Source organism: Pararge aegeria, chromosome 4 (genome assembly GCF_905163445.1).
Source record: "Pararge aegeria chromosome 4, ilParAegt1.1, whole genome shotgun sequence".
In the NCBI taxonomy this organism is placed as follows: Eukaryota; Metazoa; Arthropoda; class Insecta; order Lepidoptera; family Nymphalidae; genus Pararge; species Pararge aegeria.
Genome location: NC_053183.1, coordinates 9,688,665 through 9,707,045, shown reverse-complemented (window position 1 = coordinate 9,707,045; position 18,381 = coordinate 9,688,665). Strand labels below are relative to the sequence as shown.

The 18,381-nt window shown below is 34.8% G+C and overlaps 3 protein-coding genes across 3 annotated transcripts; 2 read left to right on the top strand and 1 right to left on the bottom strand.

The window, feature by feature from the left end:
* Nucleotides 1-24: 24 nt before the first annotated feature.
* On the bottom strand, nucleotides 25-3,664 carry LOC120623523 (lipopolysaccharide-induced tumor necrosis factor-alpha factor-like). The gene is made up of 3 exons (XM_039889573.1): nucleotides 3,498-3,664; nucleotides 2,770-2,953; nucleotides 25-404 (listed from the first exon to the last, which is right to left on the bottom strand). Exons 1-3 carry the CDS (start codon nucleotides 3,544-3,546, stop codon nucleotides 290-292), a joined length of 348 nt encoding a protein of 115 aa, XP_039745507.1. The 5' UTR covers nucleotides 3,547-3,664; the 3' UTR covers nucleotides 25-289.
* Nucleotides 3,665-5,224: 1,560 nt separating this feature from the next.
* Nucleotides 5,225-12,635, top strand: LOC120637856 (integrator complex subunit 8). The gene is made up of 10 exons (XM_039909894.1): nucleotides 5,225-5,255; nucleotides 5,397-5,520; nucleotides 6,173-6,382; nucleotides 6,512-6,609; nucleotides 7,587-7,717; nucleotides 8,015-9,605; nucleotides 9,687-9,849; nucleotides 10,719-11,067; nucleotides 11,299-11,542; nucleotides 12,364-12,635. Exons 1-10 carry the CDS (start codon nucleotides 5,241-5,243, stop codon nucleotides 12,601-12,603), a joined length of 3,165 nt encoding a protein of 1,054 aa, XP_039765828.1. The 5' UTR covers nucleotides 5,225-5,240; the 3' UTR covers nucleotides 12,604-12,635.
* A 1,356-nt stretch (nucleotides 12,636-13,991) lies between these two features.
* LOC120623356 (S-formylglutathione hydrolase) lies at nucleotides 13,992-18,378 on the top strand. Its single transcript, XM_039889330.1, has 5 exons — nucleotides 13,992-14,125; nucleotides 14,859-15,082; nucleotides 15,441-15,686; nucleotides 16,486-16,705; nucleotides 17,680-18,378. Exons 2-5 carry the CDS (start codon nucleotides 14,868-14,870, stop codon nucleotides 17,860-17,862), a joined length of 864 nt encoding a protein of 287 aa, XP_039745264.1. The 5' UTR covers nucleotides 13,992-14,125; nucleotides 14,859-14,867; the 3' UTR covers nucleotides 17,863-18,378.
* The last annotated feature ends 3 nt before the right edge of the window (nucleotides 18,379-18,381 follow it).

The following is an 18,381-nucleotide window of genomic DNA, read 5'->3' as shown; positions in this document are numbered from 1 at the left end:
AAAAATATATATATACCTATATATATAGAAAATATATATATTTTATTTACAAAATAACTCCAGGTATACCTATTTGGTGTCTACATCTTGTATGTATTCGTAGTACCTACTTACGGGGCTTTTTTTGTTAGAAGTTAGATATTGTATTCCAGAGGGTGGCGTCTTTATATCAAATATTTAGATGGTCGCTATTTTTTCTACACAACTCCACATAATTAAAAAAGGTTCTTTAAAATGCAGGACATTTTTAGTTAAAATATAACCGAAACGTTGCTGACTAAGGATGGGATTAAAATATTTTGTTCCTTGTATAAATACCCAGAAACCGTCTACAATTAGGGCAGTAATGCTCGACGTTCTTCCACCTCTTCACCATATAAGGAATAATGCAACAGCATAACCACCTGAGAACAAAATAGGCAAAAGAGCTGGTGATTTTATGGTTATTTTATGTGGGTAAGCCACAGAATAACAAACAGTAACTTACTGGGTAGTGAGTACAAAGCCAAAAGTATTTGACATATTTATGATCCACGGATGCTAAGCTTACGCCCATGTCAGTAAACCATTATCAAGCAAATAATAATGGCGCAGCATACATTGAGCGATACTAAAAAACCTGATCTTAGCTCATATGTTTCGTCAGTGACAAAAAAGGCCCCTAAAAAGGCCGAAACTTATTACCAAAGGCATTGAAATTAGTATGAAAAAGGCTGTAAAAAAGTCTGAGTGATATTTATTCAAAGAGCATTTTTTACAACAGTAGAGTAAAAAAACACCACAAGTGTAGACAGAGAAGAAGTCTCTGGATTTTATAACAATTAAGCTAATGATGAGGTTTGAAAATATTTTACCAAAACTGAACGTTAGCAAATGACCTAAAAGGAAGCAATGAAGCCGCTAATGTAACAAATTCAGAGGCGGATTTGATCGTGGTGGCTGCCTTAAGACTATGAAAGATGGCCCCTACAGAAATAAGAACCTACAGAAACCGTTGTACGCGGCTAATTTGAAGCATCAAAAACCACTCAACTTTAGTAGGGGTTCTAGTACAGACGGTTAGTCACTTTTACTTCTAAAGTTCTAAACGTTTACCATAAAGTTGGGAAAATGCGAAAAGTTTGTGAGCTAGCAACAATTCACGGCTGTGAAGTGAGATTTGCGCGGGGCGTTCTGCAATACCAGCTGAATATGGATTCGGTATTTTCTTAATAGTAAGTAGCCGCCATTTATGCATGTTACTATTATGGATTATAATAATGAAATTAAGGCAAAAAGTAACGAAATTATCTCAAAAAAATACTGATGTTTCCAACGACAATGCTTGTATTAAACACATTTATTGCATACTGTTTTTATTTGTAGTAACAATGAGATGTTATTACAAATGGTCTTTTGCTTGACCTTCTGAGCAGCGAATTCATTTATCAGACCAACACAATCCAAATACCGCAGAAACTGATTGCATACAAAGAAAAGCCTGAACGTTCAACCTGCTCTCATGCACTTTTTACTTGGCTTTACTTGGCTTGTAGGGAAATCCGCCCCTGAACGAAATATACATTATATATATATATACAGCGCTATTTCATTGCTGGTATCGTGAGAAGTAACAAATGAGGTGTAAAATATTGCAGATAAATGTTAATTAGTAGGTACTGTTTGCGTGTAGTAGTACTCTGTCAAGGGCGTTTAATAAAATCTTGGTAGGTAATCGAATACTGTTCTTTTAGAGCCCATATTGGATTAAGAATACTTAATGTTCTAAGCAATCACATCTATGGATACAGGGGCTCCCCAATCCACTACTACACTTGTATCAGTCTTTAATTTCTTTTAAAGTTTTTATTACAACGAAGTAGATCATTACGCATTTTAAAATATGTATGATAGCCGAAAGAGATATATGGAGAAGGTATTAACATAAAAACCTCTTTCTTTATTCATTGATGTGCGACATTTTAGATGCGGATTCTCAAATAGCCTTACCTTTTAATATGTGCTAGCAAATATTATTTCGTTGCGGTCTATAGTGCCCTCCTAAGCGACTGCTTAATTTTTTTATAGGTTGTTCTAACTGTACAATTCTTATTGCTTAGGCCTAGTAATAATTGAACAGTTTTCTGTATCTCATTTGTTAAGGATTTCCAAATATTGCTCCAGACTACTTTCACATTATAACTGAATTAGAAATGTCTTTTTTTTTTTAATCTAGAGTTTAGTAATACTAAAAAAGTTTACAAAAGAAGTGGCGTATGATAATACGCCACTTCTTTTCTCACTTTCCTTACTAAAAGTGTCCTATGCCTGATTCAAGGATACAAGTCTATTAATAAATAATGTTTATCGCCTTTCAAAATTTGATCAATATCTGTTATGCTACAAAGCCTTACATAGGTAATATATTATATATTTTTTAATCCCCAGGGGACGGTCTCTTGCTGTCTTATTTTTTCTAAGTAAAAAGTATATTTTGTCCTTCTCCAGGGCGCAAGCTATTTATTTACCTATTAAAAGTCAAGCTTTGCGTTTCAAGCATAGGTCAAACCAACGCACACACTTTCGCATAATATAAAATATATCCATATACATATATACAAGATGTAGGTTAGGCTTAGGCTTTATTAAATGTGGCATTATATGTATAATAACCTATCCAGAAATCAGGGCGTGAAGAAAACTAGTTATCTATTTTGACGTTATGCTTTGTCTATTAATATATCAAGTAGTAGGTAAGACTACTAAATAGGTAAAGGTTAACAAACTTACCAGAATAATATTCCTAGTATTAAAGCTATAATGTGGGTCAATGTAGTGTTTCTATAATTTGCTTGGGTCATAACATCTTCTTGGCAATAAGGGCATCGCATCCCTACAGGTTCGGAGCCCACCTGCAGCAAATCCATCTCGATAGAGACCTCATTGTTCTGTGATATTTGTTGGTACGCTTCCACTAAAAAGATAATGAAGTCATATTTCAACATTCTAATACACATTCCTAATACGAACCGCTATAGTGTGTAACGCCCTTCAAGAACTATCGTCTTCTGCCACGTATAACTAACTACCGTACCTTTAAGACAATTTCTATTCAAGCGCTACCAAATCTAGACCGCATAATTATTCAGCATCATATCCCATAATCCTCAGCCTTTCAGTATGCCACTGCTGGACACAGCCTCCTCAATCATAGAAGAAAATGGTTGTAGAGAATAGACCCACAGCGCTGCTTCGAAATTGGTGGGTAGGCTTTAATGACCATTGTCATAAGTTTTGATAATAACCGGAATTGAAGGCTTAACGTGGTCTCCGAGGCATGGGAGTTGACCGCCAATTTCCTAATTCCGGTGTCTCCGAAAGTGTGAGAGCAGACTCCGTGCATAATCTGTCCAATACAGCCACGGAACTAGCAAAGGGATTGGTAGATAGTGTAATACTGGAAGGTACGAGTAAGTGTTTACCTATTATGTTTAGTAAAAATAGTATCAATTACTTACTTTTGCACTGAAGATATTTATTCTTTTTCAATATATTTAAAAACTTCATTCACTGGTATAAACATTACCTACTTCAATCATTTCCACAAAACAAAAACTGTTATACTGTTTAGATGTGTCGACTTTCTGCGTAACGTCTATCTACTATCTATTTCATCAATACACGATAATACCTAACCAACCGATATGCCATACAGTTATCAACTGCCTACTTAGATAAAGGAGTGTGTATGAATTAGATCAAGTGCATCAGCTAACAAAATGACTAATTAATCGATAATCCATAAAATATCGACGTCATAAAATTGTTCAACATTCTACCAATTATTTTAGGCTACACTTAGGGCCTAAACATCAACTATCGGATGCCCGCGACTTTGCTCGCGTATTCTTAATCGCCTATTCTTAATAGGTAAAATTATTTAACACCTAGTAGGGGAAAGGCTACTAGGTGAGCATCCGAAATCCGAAAGGTAGGTAAGCAATTCAAAACTGTCGTTATCCTAGTGAAAACCGAAAACTAATCTATCCCATGGGAAAAATACATTTTTCCGAGATGAAAGTAGTCATGGGCTATTCCAGACTATATTCTATGTCTGTGCTGAATTTCATCAAGATCAGTTTAGACAATCTGGCATATCTATAAACTAGCTGTGCCCTGCGGCTTCTCCACCGCAATGTATGGGCAAATTAAATACTTGTGTTGAATAGCATATTTATTTGGATGAGGATTAAAATAGTTATGGTTATAAAACACCTTCCCAAATAATGCATTATTTTAGAACAATTTTGGTTAGCATAAAAAAGGATATTGTGAGCCAACCTTAAAAGAAAGACATATGCTGTTTCGGATTTTTTTATAGAACTCGAAAGGGGAAATTTTTTCTCATACATAAATATTCCGAAACTTTAACCATTTCCAAGCGCGCGAAGCGGAAGCTTTCAAAAAGAAAAAGAAACCACGATTTTGAAACATTATTCACAGGTGCAATGCTCCTATTGATCTTGTCATGATGATATATAGCTATAGCTTTCCTTGATAAATGGGCTATTAAATACTGTTTTTTTTTTTTAAATAGTACTAGCAGTTCCTGAGGTTAGCGATTCAACCAAACAAAGAAACAAACTCTTCAGTATAAAATATTAAGCTTACATAGGTAAGCTTTATATATTAGTATAAGATAACATTATACCTAATAATATTAGTGTTGATGTATAAGAAGGACGAAAATACGTAAATAAGGAATTCTAAGTATTTTGTTACATCGGGTTTTGTTTTGATCTTTATCTCGTTTCTCATCATTTATTTTCAATAATATCTATTTTCATATCTTCTAAAGCCCCGGCGTGGGCGGTAGGAGGTACAATGAATAAACAAAAATCTCAGGACTAGGTTAAGAAGCTTGACAGGTAAGTTTATCACATATTAAGTCAATACAAAATGTAACTAAAAATGCAAAAATCGTAAAAACTGTCTGCTTTTTACTATGCTTTTTCTAATAGGATGTTAAATTTAAAACCTAGAAAAACTAAAAAAAGGAAAATTGTTTTCATCAAAAAGTTTTGACTCCATAGGTAAGTACGTACTATAAAATAATAAAAACCATGCCATGTTAGCTAGGATGTTGTCATACAAGGTTATTGGAAAAGTTAGAACCCAAAGTACTAAGGCAAGATTAAAAAGAAGTTGGTGTCACTGTCATCTGTCAAAACTTATCTGGTCTCTAATGTGGGTCGTGAAGTATGAACATATCCAATGTAAACTGATTTTAAATAATACTATAAACTAGTACTGTAATTTATCTCGTGTAATTGTATTATGATGTAAATATTAAATAAATCAGAGTGGCCAAACGTATATGTATAACTGATTATTTTCTGTTGTTTTTATGCGCTTAGAGCAGAATGGATGTGGACCTTTTGCGGCCGGGCACTGTGCCTATATCTCCTGATACTGTTTTGTGGTTTGAATTTTTATTGGATCCGAACTTGCTGAAGAAACACTTATGTAAACCTAACCCAGGTTTGGAATGCTCAATATCTATATTAAAATTAGCTGAATAGTTTGTTATTGGATGCATCAAGCTAGTCACTACTATCTGTTGGATTTGAAAACATCTTTTTTTGCATGTTATATTCTAATAACGGTATGGGCTATTTCAAATCACACAACAACATTTTCAATTAATCAATTGTTCAATATATTTAAATCATTAAAAATACAATGTACTTCTTCTTGGGGTGCTGTCACCTTACAAAGGTTGGCAATCATTAGGGATATCTCTACTTTGGACACTGCCACTCTAAATAATGATTTGTTGCTCTTTCCAAACTATTGTCATTGGCTTTTGAGGCATGATATTCTACTACAGGCAGGCCTTCTTCTGCCTGCTACTTTACCATGTAAATAATTTGAAGAAGTTCATACTTTTTGGTGTTCCACATCACATGTCCATTAAGCATAATTTCCTAGTTGGTGAAAAACAGGTAAATTACACTGTACACTGTAATTTATAATATCGTCAATAATTATATGTGAAGAAAATTTCACCATTGAGACTATAAATTACACCATACAGATTATCCTGTTTTTCTGGATTATAGCTCATTGTATATAATGGAATTCTGCAAAGTTATGCTTCTATATAGCATTTAAATGGTTTATTTCATTATAGAACCTACACCATGTGAGTTGATAGAAGAGTTTTTATCTGTGGATTCAAAGAACTCCAACTCAAAGCCAACTAGTGAGAGGGTGGTAGACGTTGATGCTCCACCTAGCCCACCATCTGTAACCACACCAACTAGTCTACAATTTACTCGTAAACAATTGGCATTGAAAATTCTTGCATTAAAAGTGGCTGCAAGTTTACATTGGAACTTAGGTATGTTAAAGATTGGTTATTCTTAAGTTAAGGAAAAAGCAAGTTAAATTATACAAAGAGATGAACTAATCCTAATTAGGTGTCCCCTTTGAGTTAAACTCATTAAACTCATTTTAAATTATATTTTAGATATGTTGGAAACAAAACTGCCCCCACAAACTCAACAACATTTGATGCAGGATCTTGTTTATATGGCAACAGATACTTCTTTTGCTGTTCCTCCACAGGTAATAATAATTAGAAATAAGATAATTATATAACATATTTATGGCAAAAATATTTCAAAAATTAAAAGTTGATTCTCAACCAACTTTAGCAAAAGTGGTTCTCAATTTGACTTATGTTATTTTTTATATATATTTGTTACACAATTAATTATTTATTGATGGATCTTTTTTTGTTTGGTATTAGTACCTCAAAGTGATCCCATTTTATTTTGGTGAAGATCTATTGAAGGCATCCTCTGGCACAAAATATCGAGGAAACTCTTCAAATGAAATAGGAACACCTATAGAGATTTGAGTATTTTTTAATGTAACTTGGTAAATTTTTTTTTTTGTATAACAACAAAAAAGCAAGAAATAAATATTTTATGCAACATATTTAAGTTGGTGCCAAGTAAAATGTAAAAATTTGTAAATACTTTCATTACCCCGTTTTTCTTGGCACTAACATAAAAAATCTTCCAGAAAATATTTATTTTATGCTTTTTAGTTGTTTTACAAAGTTGGTTCTTAGTTAGATTTGCAATTATGTATATCAAAGTTATAATAGCCAACTGTCAACTGCTTTTTTATTCATATCAACTACGATAAAATGTGTAAATGAAAACCAAAGTAATACTTCAGAGGCTATAGGGGTATATTATTTACTGTCTCTGAGACTTATCTGTGAAACTAAAACGCTTATAGTTTTTGAGTAAAACATTGCCATAGTTTTTGCTGAATCATCAAAAGCAAAGGTGCTCTGTCACTTTATAAGTTACGCGTAGCATAGCGTAGGTCCCTAAGCACGTGTCGGTCTTTTATCTTCAATAGATTTTTCATAACAATTTGAATGTTTTGGATTAGTTTGTATGGAAAAATAAATATGCTCCTGATTGATTTAAATTTTTTACTGGGTAATTCCTTTTGAAATATACCTATGCACCCTTCCTACATATATACCTACACTCAATGTAAATCTTCATATTATTATGTTTCAGGATATACCATCTGAATTTATACATAAATCTCAAGTACAATTTGCTCTCACATTATACCACAGATGGGTGCTAAGATTTCCAGTGAAGGCTGCTCTTTATGCTAAAACAACAAAAATGGCGTTTGTTCACATGTATGTACGATTGAACTATTTGTTTTTTCTTATTGTATGTTATTCATGTATTCAACTGAAGAGATGGCGAGATGTATGGCGATTTGCCGTATTTAAAGTTTTTAAGGATATTTCGGGACATACCACGGAATACATCAACCGACAATAACAGGCTTGTAATCTACTGATTAATGACAGTAATAGTTATGGAAACAGTAGTCTATCAACCATATAATATACACAATTTTTTTGAAATCTTTTTGTCTTACTGTTAATAATTAAACTTGAATGTAAACATTTGTCTTATTACCTAAACAGGCCTGGAATGCAAATAGAGAGTGCCTACAGTCCAATGAATCAAAACTTCGAAAAAATTCTTCGAATGTGTGAATCTTCCCGCATGCAAAGCATCAGATATTTGGATAGTGTATTATCTTACTACGAAACAACACTAGGTCGAAGGGAGGCGAGAAAGGTAAAAATTCCAGTTAGGGAAGCTTTTGTTCACCTCACTGAAGATTCTGATGACATGAACCATAATTGGGATGCTGGTGACATAATAATAAGCCAATATGAGCTGGCAATGCAAATACATTTTGATCTCTGTTACAATTACTTCTTTTACGGACAACATGACTTGGCTAAACAACACATATTAGGATGTAGGGAAAATTCTAGCCTTCTCGAAAAAGAAGTATCTACTTTTGGCTACGGGGAACACAGCACAATGCCGTGGGGTGATTTTTATTACGCCAGTATGACCAAAGATGATATTTTGGGTTACATACGAGCTCTAAATCTAGGATATGAAGTCTTGAATGAAGAACCGTCACTACTACAAAAACTTCAAGAAGCTGTAGCTAACCACTATACAGGCATTATAGCCATACTTCAAGCAGATAATCTGGCAAGAGAAATACCAATGGTACACAGAGAAGTTGTTGAACTTGATATTCAAGGATCTGCTTCAAGTGGGGCATTTACTGTTGCTAGAGACCTATTAAACCGTGTGGCAGCCTTAAATGCGGTCAGATATGCTCTCGAAGGAGGAATCCCGTCCACCCATCCTGACTTCATTAATAAATTTAAAACTTTTGGAATAAAATTTTTTGATTTACTTTTTTGGGCTATAGCTCCAGTTTTAATGTCCGATTTACCTGAGGCTGACTGGAAAAACCTGAAAATGTTTTTCCTACATCTAGCTACATCACAGTTGAAAATACCCATTGAAAGAATAGATGAATATTTAAAAAAGTATGTGGGCGATGCATCTGAGAGTATAAGAAAAAGATTAATATCTGATGATCAATTAAATGAAATTTTAAATGACCCAGCTAACATTGACGATGAAAATGTCGATATTCCACGGGAACTTCTTACTGAAGATTGGGATATGCCTGATTTCGAGTGTAAATCTGTACCCGAGCTTGAAATCGGTAGGTTAAAGAAACGTCTAATTGAGGCATCAACAGCAGACGATGTGCGAATGTGTTTAGTGAAACTCGCGATGATGATGCCGTCGTCACCATTATGGAAATTAAATCCATCTTGGAAACCTCCAGGGGGATTAGGCAATGCTTTGATTTCATTACCGCGTGGTTTTCTGCAAGATTTTGGTTATGTTGTATCTGGTGCTGCGAGAGCTCGCGCTGAAGCTGGTTGCGCGCGGACAGCTTTATCTCTCCTCTCGGTATTAGAAGGCGAAGCTCGAAGCCAACTTGGAGGAAGCTCAGATCCCATACTATACAGGCTTTGTCGTCAGTTGTCGTGGGAAGTGTTGTTGCTTCAAGTAAACGTAATGTTATCTGAATGGCCACACCATCGCTTGAATTTGACGGTTTTAGCTGATAAATGCAAGGCTTGCATAGCTGCTGTAACTTCGGGGGATAGTATTATTCCTCGTCCTCAAGTAAGTTGAATGCAAATATTCTTTTTGGGTATTGTGATTACAAAACTTTATGTTATTCGTTTTTCAATATCTTGCGTCTAGGTAATTGAATCATGTTGGACTTGTCTGGTGAACGCTTGCGAATGGGAAGGAGCGAGCGTTGCTAATGGTCCAGGAGAGGCGGCTTCGGCGTTATGTGCCGCTTGTTGCGAGCTACAAAGAGGAAAGGGTTCAAGGAAGTTCCCCAGAGCCCTGTGGGATTATAGTGAGACATATAATTTTAATACACATAAATCTTATACTAATATATAAAGCTGAGAATGTGTTCGTTTCCTTGAACGCGATGTTCTCAGGAACTGTTTGATTTGAAAAATTATTTCAGTGTTGTAGCCCATTTATCGAGGAAGGCTATAGACTATATCAGCACTCTAAGACCAGTAGGAGCATAGCACCAATGAAGGATGTTCAAAGTCGGGGTTTTTTTACTTTTGAGAACATCTGCTGCGTGCGCTGCATTAACGGTTAATGTTTCGATAACATCATGTATGACTAAGTTGTACCTCTAAGTTATGAAAAAGTACGCAGGGTGATTACGTATCTCGCGACAGGCTTGCGACAGGCGTAAATCTTACAATAACTTCTGACAAACGTCACTTTTCCATACAATAAATAAACAAAAGTGACGTTCGACAGCAGTGATTGCAAGATTTACGCCTGTCGCAAGCCTGTCACGAGATACGTAATACACCTGCGGGGCAGGATATGTCAATCTTTTAAGGTGACCAGTGGTTATTAAAGGCAAATTGCCTTATAGAGGGTATTCCACCATTCGTTTCACAAACTTTCTTTTGCGTTATAAGTTGTATAGGTACTAAAGATATTATACTTTCGCGACCATCATATCAACCCACTACTGGCCTACCACAGGGTACGGGTCTGCTTTACACAATAAGAAGGGTTTTAGCCCGTAATCCACCACGCTGGTCTAGTGCGGATTGGTGGTTTGATATAAATCGAGCTTATGAATAATAAGCGATAGTAATTAAACGTAATCTTTATCATTGATGTAAAACTAATTATAAATAGACTTCCTCAATATGCTTCCCTATTAAAATTCATTAAACTTTTCCACAGCTCTATCTATATACAATAATGGTTCCAACGGTCCCATTAAGCGATCTGCAAGCGGAATGCCATCACATTCTCGTGATGCACCTAACGTGGCGGCAGAAGCCAGAAACGCTTTTAATGGATTTTTGGCTACATTACGCGAACCTCTCGCAGTCAGCGTCATGATGTCCCTACTTGCAAGAATACACAATCTTCTTATAGACGACAGTTCCCTGGAACTTGTCGTGGAATACACAAATCTCTGGCCATCAAACATCTCGAATATGAACAATTACAATCTGAAGCATGTTCTGGAGTCCTTAACTGAATTGCTCGAGAGAAGCTTAAGGCTATACCCTTATAACACTTCATGGTGAGTTTTTTAGCTTGCTTATTCCTCATTGGTGACTCGACATGCCGTAGTTTTAATGTATTTTGATATATAACATCTTCGATAATAAAAATACAAACTTAAAATCACTCAACAAAGCAGTATAAGGATCTCTGATTAAATTCAGGATGGGAAAATCAGTTAATTTTGTAAAGCACAACAGGAAGTTGATAATTTCATCATGGTTTCTATACTTTGTGTCTTTCTTCTCAGGCTACGTCTATATGGCGACGTAGAAATGGCTGGGAGTCGTTGGGCGGCGGCCCTACGCAGATACCTATGCGCCTTGGCAGCAGCCACTTGGCACTTTGCGAAAAGGGCTCCTGATGAAGGAGGGCTGGCCCGACGTGCCGCTCGATGTTGCCAGGCCCTCTCGGCGCCCACACAGGCTGCTGCCCTTTGCCAACTGCCCGATGAGCCCGATTACACAACTGCTTTCAAATGCCTCGCTGAAAAAGTAAGCTTGTCATACTTATTAATAAATCATTTGTTTATAAAACGTGTAAATGAAAACCGTAATATTACTTCACGGGCTTTAGAGGTACATTATTTACTGTCTCTGGGACTTATCTGTGAAACCGAAACGCTAATATTTTTTGTGTAAAACACTGCCATAGTTTTTCTGAAAGAAATCAGATACAGCCCTAACATTACTCCTGTCACTTTATTAGGAACGTGTCGCGTATGGTAGGTGATATTATGTGCGTGTCGGTCTTTTATGTTAAATAGGGTTGTTATAAGTAAATACTCAGAATGTTTTGAATTATGTAATATTTTTGGAAAAATAAATATGCTTGCTGCTTTTGATTTAATATTTTAACAGAATGATTCCTTATGAAATATATTTATGCAATCTTCAACAGTATATCGTAATTCGGTTACACGTTGTATAATAAAATTATAAAGTACTGCTAAAAAGGTTGTATGTATTTGTATTGTATGCTTACAAAAAAATCAGAAAGTAAAAAAAATAATTCAAAATGTGTTGTTGTTATATCGTAAACTAGTAAACTAGTTTATATATTAGTATGTAGTTATTCGCATGTATGTACTTTAAAAAAATGTGTACCACCAGCAGTCTTTTCTCCTATTCTTTTTTCCTAATTCTAAGGTTGCCTGGCCGAGGTTGCTTTTAAGCGATAAGACCGCCTCTTGCATTCTTCTTCTTTCTTCATGTTTCTATTTTAATTTTGTTTTTTTATATGTTAATGATGTGGTATACAAATAAAGAGTTAAATAATAATAATAATAATTAATGTTTTTTTTTTTAAATCGTAGACTGGCAATGCAGCTGATGCGATGGATGGATACTATGGTTGTCTATGGGACGGGACTCTGTTAGAAGTAGGCGTAGCTTTACACGCACGACGCGGGGAGGGAGGAAGACGTGCAAGGGCCGTAAAGGCCGCTGGAGCGCTCGAACTAAACGCCAACAACAGTGAAGACATACAAAGAGAAGCCGCTGCTTTACGACGTGCTAGGCTACTCCGGGCACTTACTAATCAATATGTAGCATAAGATACCTTTTGTAAATATAATTTTTTTGTCAATTACTGTTTTAATATTTTCTTTAAACTGTAAAGGAGTTTATATAATATTATCTAAGACCATTTCAATAAGCGCAAGTCAGAAGATCTCCGCCGGCGTATCAACCGAATGAAGTTAACTGCTGGACATAGGTATTCTGTACGGAGTCCCAAATACCACGATCTTGTGCCGCTTGGGTGCCAGCGGCTCGCTGTGACTCGCCTGATCCGTTCGTCGTCATCCGTCCACCTCGATGGGATCAAACAACGCTGTTTTTACCGGTGCGAGGTTGCCATTCCATCACCTTGGGACCTCAACGTCCATCGGCTATTTCCGAGCTATGTGCTCCGCTCATTGCCACTTCAGCTTCGCGACTCGTTGAGCTGTGTTCGTAAGTCTGGTTCTTCTACGGATCTTCTCATTCCTGATTTGATCACGTAGATAAACTCCTAACATAGCTCTCTCCATCGCCCGATGTGTCACTCCGATCGGCCGCTTTGTTAAAAAAAATATATTTATGAAAAAATAAATACTTATGAGGAATAGGAACAGCTGCTGTTACTACTGCTATTCTATGATTCTATAAAATAATTATAAGGTGCGAAAGGACTGACATTTTAAAAATATATATAAAAATCTATAAATATTAAATAAAAAACTATTCAGAATCATGAAATTATTAAAAAAGTAATTTATTGTTTTTTTATTCACTACAAGTTAACCCTTGACTGCATTCTCACCTGGTGCAAGTGATGATGCAGTCGAAGAAGGGAACACACCCTCGCGTCGTCAAAACAAAATTATCTCTGCTCTTACCATACTATATACCAGAGCAGAGAGAACTTTGTTACAATAAATTCGATTTCATTATTAGTTAACACCCAAGATAATCCAAAACTACGCTGCCTGCAAATGTATTTTCCTTATGTGAATATTTCCAAGTTAACTGACAAGGGCAAGCTGCGTTATAAAAACCCAGCTCCACAAAGCTAAATTACGATACCCCTCTTAGAAAGACAGGTTGCGCACCGGAATAGCTTTAAGTATGTATTTGATTCAAATTAGGACTGCATCCTTTGATTCTTTACTAATCCTTTTTGCATTTCACAGTGTCGGTGTTTATATCCTCTGAGGCTAAAAGCATAAAGCCCTTTACTAAATAAAATATGTCTCTACTCCGTAGCTCCGATAATTGAGAGGAGTGTTGCCCAAAATCAGAACGAATTCCAATGCACAGAGCATGGCTAAACAATAAAGCATGGTTTATTGTCTTTGCTTTAAGTAGACTTAAAAGAGCTAGAACCCAAATTAGTAAAGCAAGTTTAAAAAAACATGCTAAAAAAATACTAGAACCCAAAGGCATAAAATAGAAAAGTTTAAAAAACATATATCCCTATCTTTTCGCTGACTTACTCCGAACTCTCAACTCGGTGATTTTAAAAAATAATTTTTATTTCGGTGACTTGAAGAGTGCTTGCTGATATATAAATTAAAATAAGAACTGTCTAAATAAGTACGTATTATTTGCATTAATATTTAAAAGATTCGTAGTGCAGAAGATTCACATTTAAAAAAAGAAATGTACAAAAAGTAAATTAACAAAAAGTGCTCAGTTTTAATAAAAGAATAGTAATAATATAAAAGTAGCTGCTACCAGCTGGTTATCATTTGGATGACGATATTTAACCTATAATACCATCATACCTTCATAATTTCATAGTTCATACCGGTGTTATTCGATCAAAAAGGTCTGGTGATTAGTGAAATTTGCAGTGATAACTTATCATTGAAGTGTGCCAATTTGTTATCGATAAAATTCATATTACGTAGCATTTAAGTTTAAAATAAGAGATACCTAACCTGGTACCTATCAATTAAAAGAACTTGACCCTTTGATTACTCTTCATGTGGTTTGATTATTGTATTATATTTTTAATAACTTTTATGTGGGGCTTCGGCCGTGGCTAGTTGTGACCACTATACATGGACGTGCCACCATTGAATTTAGCCTTCCTGTCTAACATCATGTTGAAACTGATAAAGGATATGGTTTTTAACATTATTGACATATCAGCCTGCCACCACCCTAGACTGCATCATCACTTACCACCAGGTGAGATGGCAAACAAGGGCTTATTTGTAATGGAATTTTAACAAACAAATTTAATTACTAATCTTCTCAAAGAATGTGGCTGTTACATTTTGTACACTTTTTTAATAAAAAAAATGTTTTTGGTTTTTTTCAGAAACTTAAGATGGATGGTTTGCAGTTGGTATCATCTAATAAAATATGTGGCGGTTATCAGAAGGTGTACTCTCACGAGTCTTCAGAGTTATTATGCAAAATGAACTTTTCCATTTACTTACCACCTCAGGCTGAAGGTGGTGATGTAAAGCTACCAGTCATATTTTATCTCTCAGGCCTGACTTGCAATGAACAAAACTTTATATCTAAAGCTGGTTTTCAAAGGTATAATATTTAATGATTTTTTTATTTTGAAGGATTTTATAATATATGACATTTAACATTTATAAAAAATAAACTAATGCAACTATGTAAATTAATAAACATAATATTAGATTAGGTGACTATTACATTCTTCAAGCAATGTAGAAACAGAACAAGTAGAACTGGAAATAAATCTATTTGTCTCATTTTACAGATAAAGTATAAATAAAACAGACTTTACTCAAAATACATGTGTTTGTGTTATATCCACCACTTCTGGGGTGGAAAAGACATGTTTCCAAGTATTCAGTTTTTGGGCAAATAAACAGATAACTCAAATAAAAGATTTTTATCATATTTTAATTTTCTATTACTTTAGATATGCAGCTGAATATGGTGTCATAGTAGTGGGACCTGACACCTCCCCCAGGGGTGTCAAGATACCCGGAGATGATGAATCCTGGGACTTTGGGGTTGGTGCAGGATTTTACTTGGATGCTACAAAAGAGCCATGGTCTAAAAATTACAGGATGGGCAGCTATTTAAACAAGGAGCTTTATGATCTTATCTTGCAAGCTTTCAATAATATTGTTGACCCAAACAGGATAGGAATTATGGGACACAGGTAATGATGAGATAATGTTATGATCAATTGAAGTGGCATATTATGTTGTCCTTCCCAAAAACTAGGAAACCTGGAATCTGATTGCAGCAACATCTATTCCTATATCTATTTCTTGAAAATCGGTCCTGCCATTAGTCCAGAAGGAATATATTTTTAGAATAACTATAAAAAATATTAGTGAAGAGTAATGATGTTTCTAAAAACATCTGCATTAAATAATTGTTAACAAGTTTTATTCATGGACTAATCCCTAGATTTCTAGAAGGTTAGGATTATTAAATATCACACCAGATCACAGAATCTTATTGCTATTAAAATAACATGGTAATATTTATTTATTAGATTAGTATGGATTAGTATTAGTAAACATGCAATAAAGTACTTCTGTACCTATGCAAATTACAACTAATTCCTACTAATATTATTAATGTGAAGGTAAGTTTGTTTGTTACGCTTTAACGCGAAAACTACTGAACCGATCTTCATGAATCTTTTTATACATATTCTTAGTGTTAGAAGTAATATAGGATACTTTTTATCCCAACATTAAGCTTGGTTGTTTAATTTTACCCAAACTGTGGTTGGAGACAGAGGACAGAACTCCTCAGCGGACCGCAGCAAACCCTTTATTTAAGGCTTAGCGAAACTAAATACCTAATTTTTTTGGATCTAATATAAAGTTTAATGCCACATCAAAAACAAAATCAAACGCAGACGAAGTCGCGGGCAATAGCTAGTATTAATATAATTTAATAATGCCAATTGAACTTGAAACATAAATTATTTGTGATATTTTTAGCATGGGTGGTCATGGAGCTTTAGTATCAGTTTTAAGAAACCCTGGTCTATACAAATCAGTAAGTGCATTTGCCCCTATATGCAATCCAACACAGTGTCCATGGGGTCAGAAAGCCTTTACAGGTTACCTTGGAGGTGACAAGAGTGAAGCGGTCCAATGGGATGCAACTGAACTAGTCAAGAAATATGACGGACCCCCACTTACATTGCTTATTGACCAGGTAAATAAAGTCTTTATAAAAACTACATCCATGTAATTATGCACAAAATTTTTTGGGTTATATTCTAGGGCTGATAATCAAGGATTTTATTTCCCTGCAATTTTGTTCCTTGTTGCAAATGTGCTTTTCAACTGGTTTATTGAATGAACAAGTTTTAAAGAATGATGGAAAGATGATTGATTGAGAATTTTCAATAAGGGTTAATTAATGTTCAACAAGTTAAACATTAACTGTATCTTCAGTAAATTCAAATGTTGCTGCTAGGGTTTACACCCAAAAGCATTTTGAAATATTAACTAGTTTCTAAGACCTGGTGTGTCAGTTGCCTATTCAATTTCCATTTAAACATTATTAGAACAACAGACAGTTTAGTTGCCTCTAAAAAATATATTTAAAGCAAAATGTAAGGTCAAGCATGTAAATAAACTGTCAAATTACTATAATAATAGGAAAGTATCAAGCTACGAGGTACTACCAGCCTGAAAACTTCTAAATTCTCAACAACAAGGGTATATACATTGGTATGGACATATTCTGTTTCTCATAACTCAAGATCAGAATAGATGTCAACCTTACAGACGTCATTGGTATACAGTATTATTTAACAAAAAAAATAACTTAAAATTACAATACTGATGGCCGATTGGCATTGGCCAGCGACCCTGCTCTTAAGAGTTTTGACTCTTCAGTTTCCAGTAGTGGGAATTGAACCCACCTCCTTTGGGAGGTGGGTTCAATTCCCACTACTGGAACATGTTTGTGTGATGAAGATGAATGTTTTGGAGTGTCAGGATGTTTATCTGTATATTATAAGTATTTATGTATATATTTCATAAAAATATTCATTAGTTGTCTTACTTCCCAGAACACAAGCTATGCTTACTTTGAGGCTAGATGGCGATGTGTATTGTCGAGTATATTATTTATTTATTTAATATTTGCTGCAGAAAATATTAAAGTAAAACGTTTTTTAGGGTACTGCCGACAAGTTCTACATAGAGAAACAGTTGCTGCCCGAAAACCTTGTGGAAGCTTGCCGTTCGGTTGAAGTTCCAGTCATATTGAATTTACGCGAGGGATATGACCATTCTTATTATTACATAGCAACATACATTGGTGAACATTTTGATTTTCATGCTAAAATATTAAAAGCTTAGACAAGTTAAAACCTTAGGATATCACAAAGAAATTGTCTGTGATGCAGTATTCACTGAAAGTGTTAACTGTTACAGATGTAGTACCATTGTCCCTGCTAATCGCATCCCCATTAATAGGGCATGCTTAATTGAAAAATTGTCCCGTTATCTTTTTATTGGAGACACTGGGATTAAAATAAATTTATTAAAAGATTATCCAAACATCCCTGTTATCTTTCCTCTTTAATGGACAGTTTGATTTGAAGTATAAATATAAAAAGTTCCACGTTATCTATCATTTTAACAGGGACCATTACTTATGGGAAATTCTTTAAAGTTATATTATGAGTATGCGGTGCCCTTATGCCACAGTTATGGCGAGGTACGATGGGACTACATCCTGTTATGAGGTTGCAATATGAATTGTATATATGTATATATACATAGAGTTGGCATAGAGTATGTTTTAAAGTTACACAGAGTTCATAATATAATGTGATATTTTTTTTACATAATAAAAGTGATTTCATAACAATATTT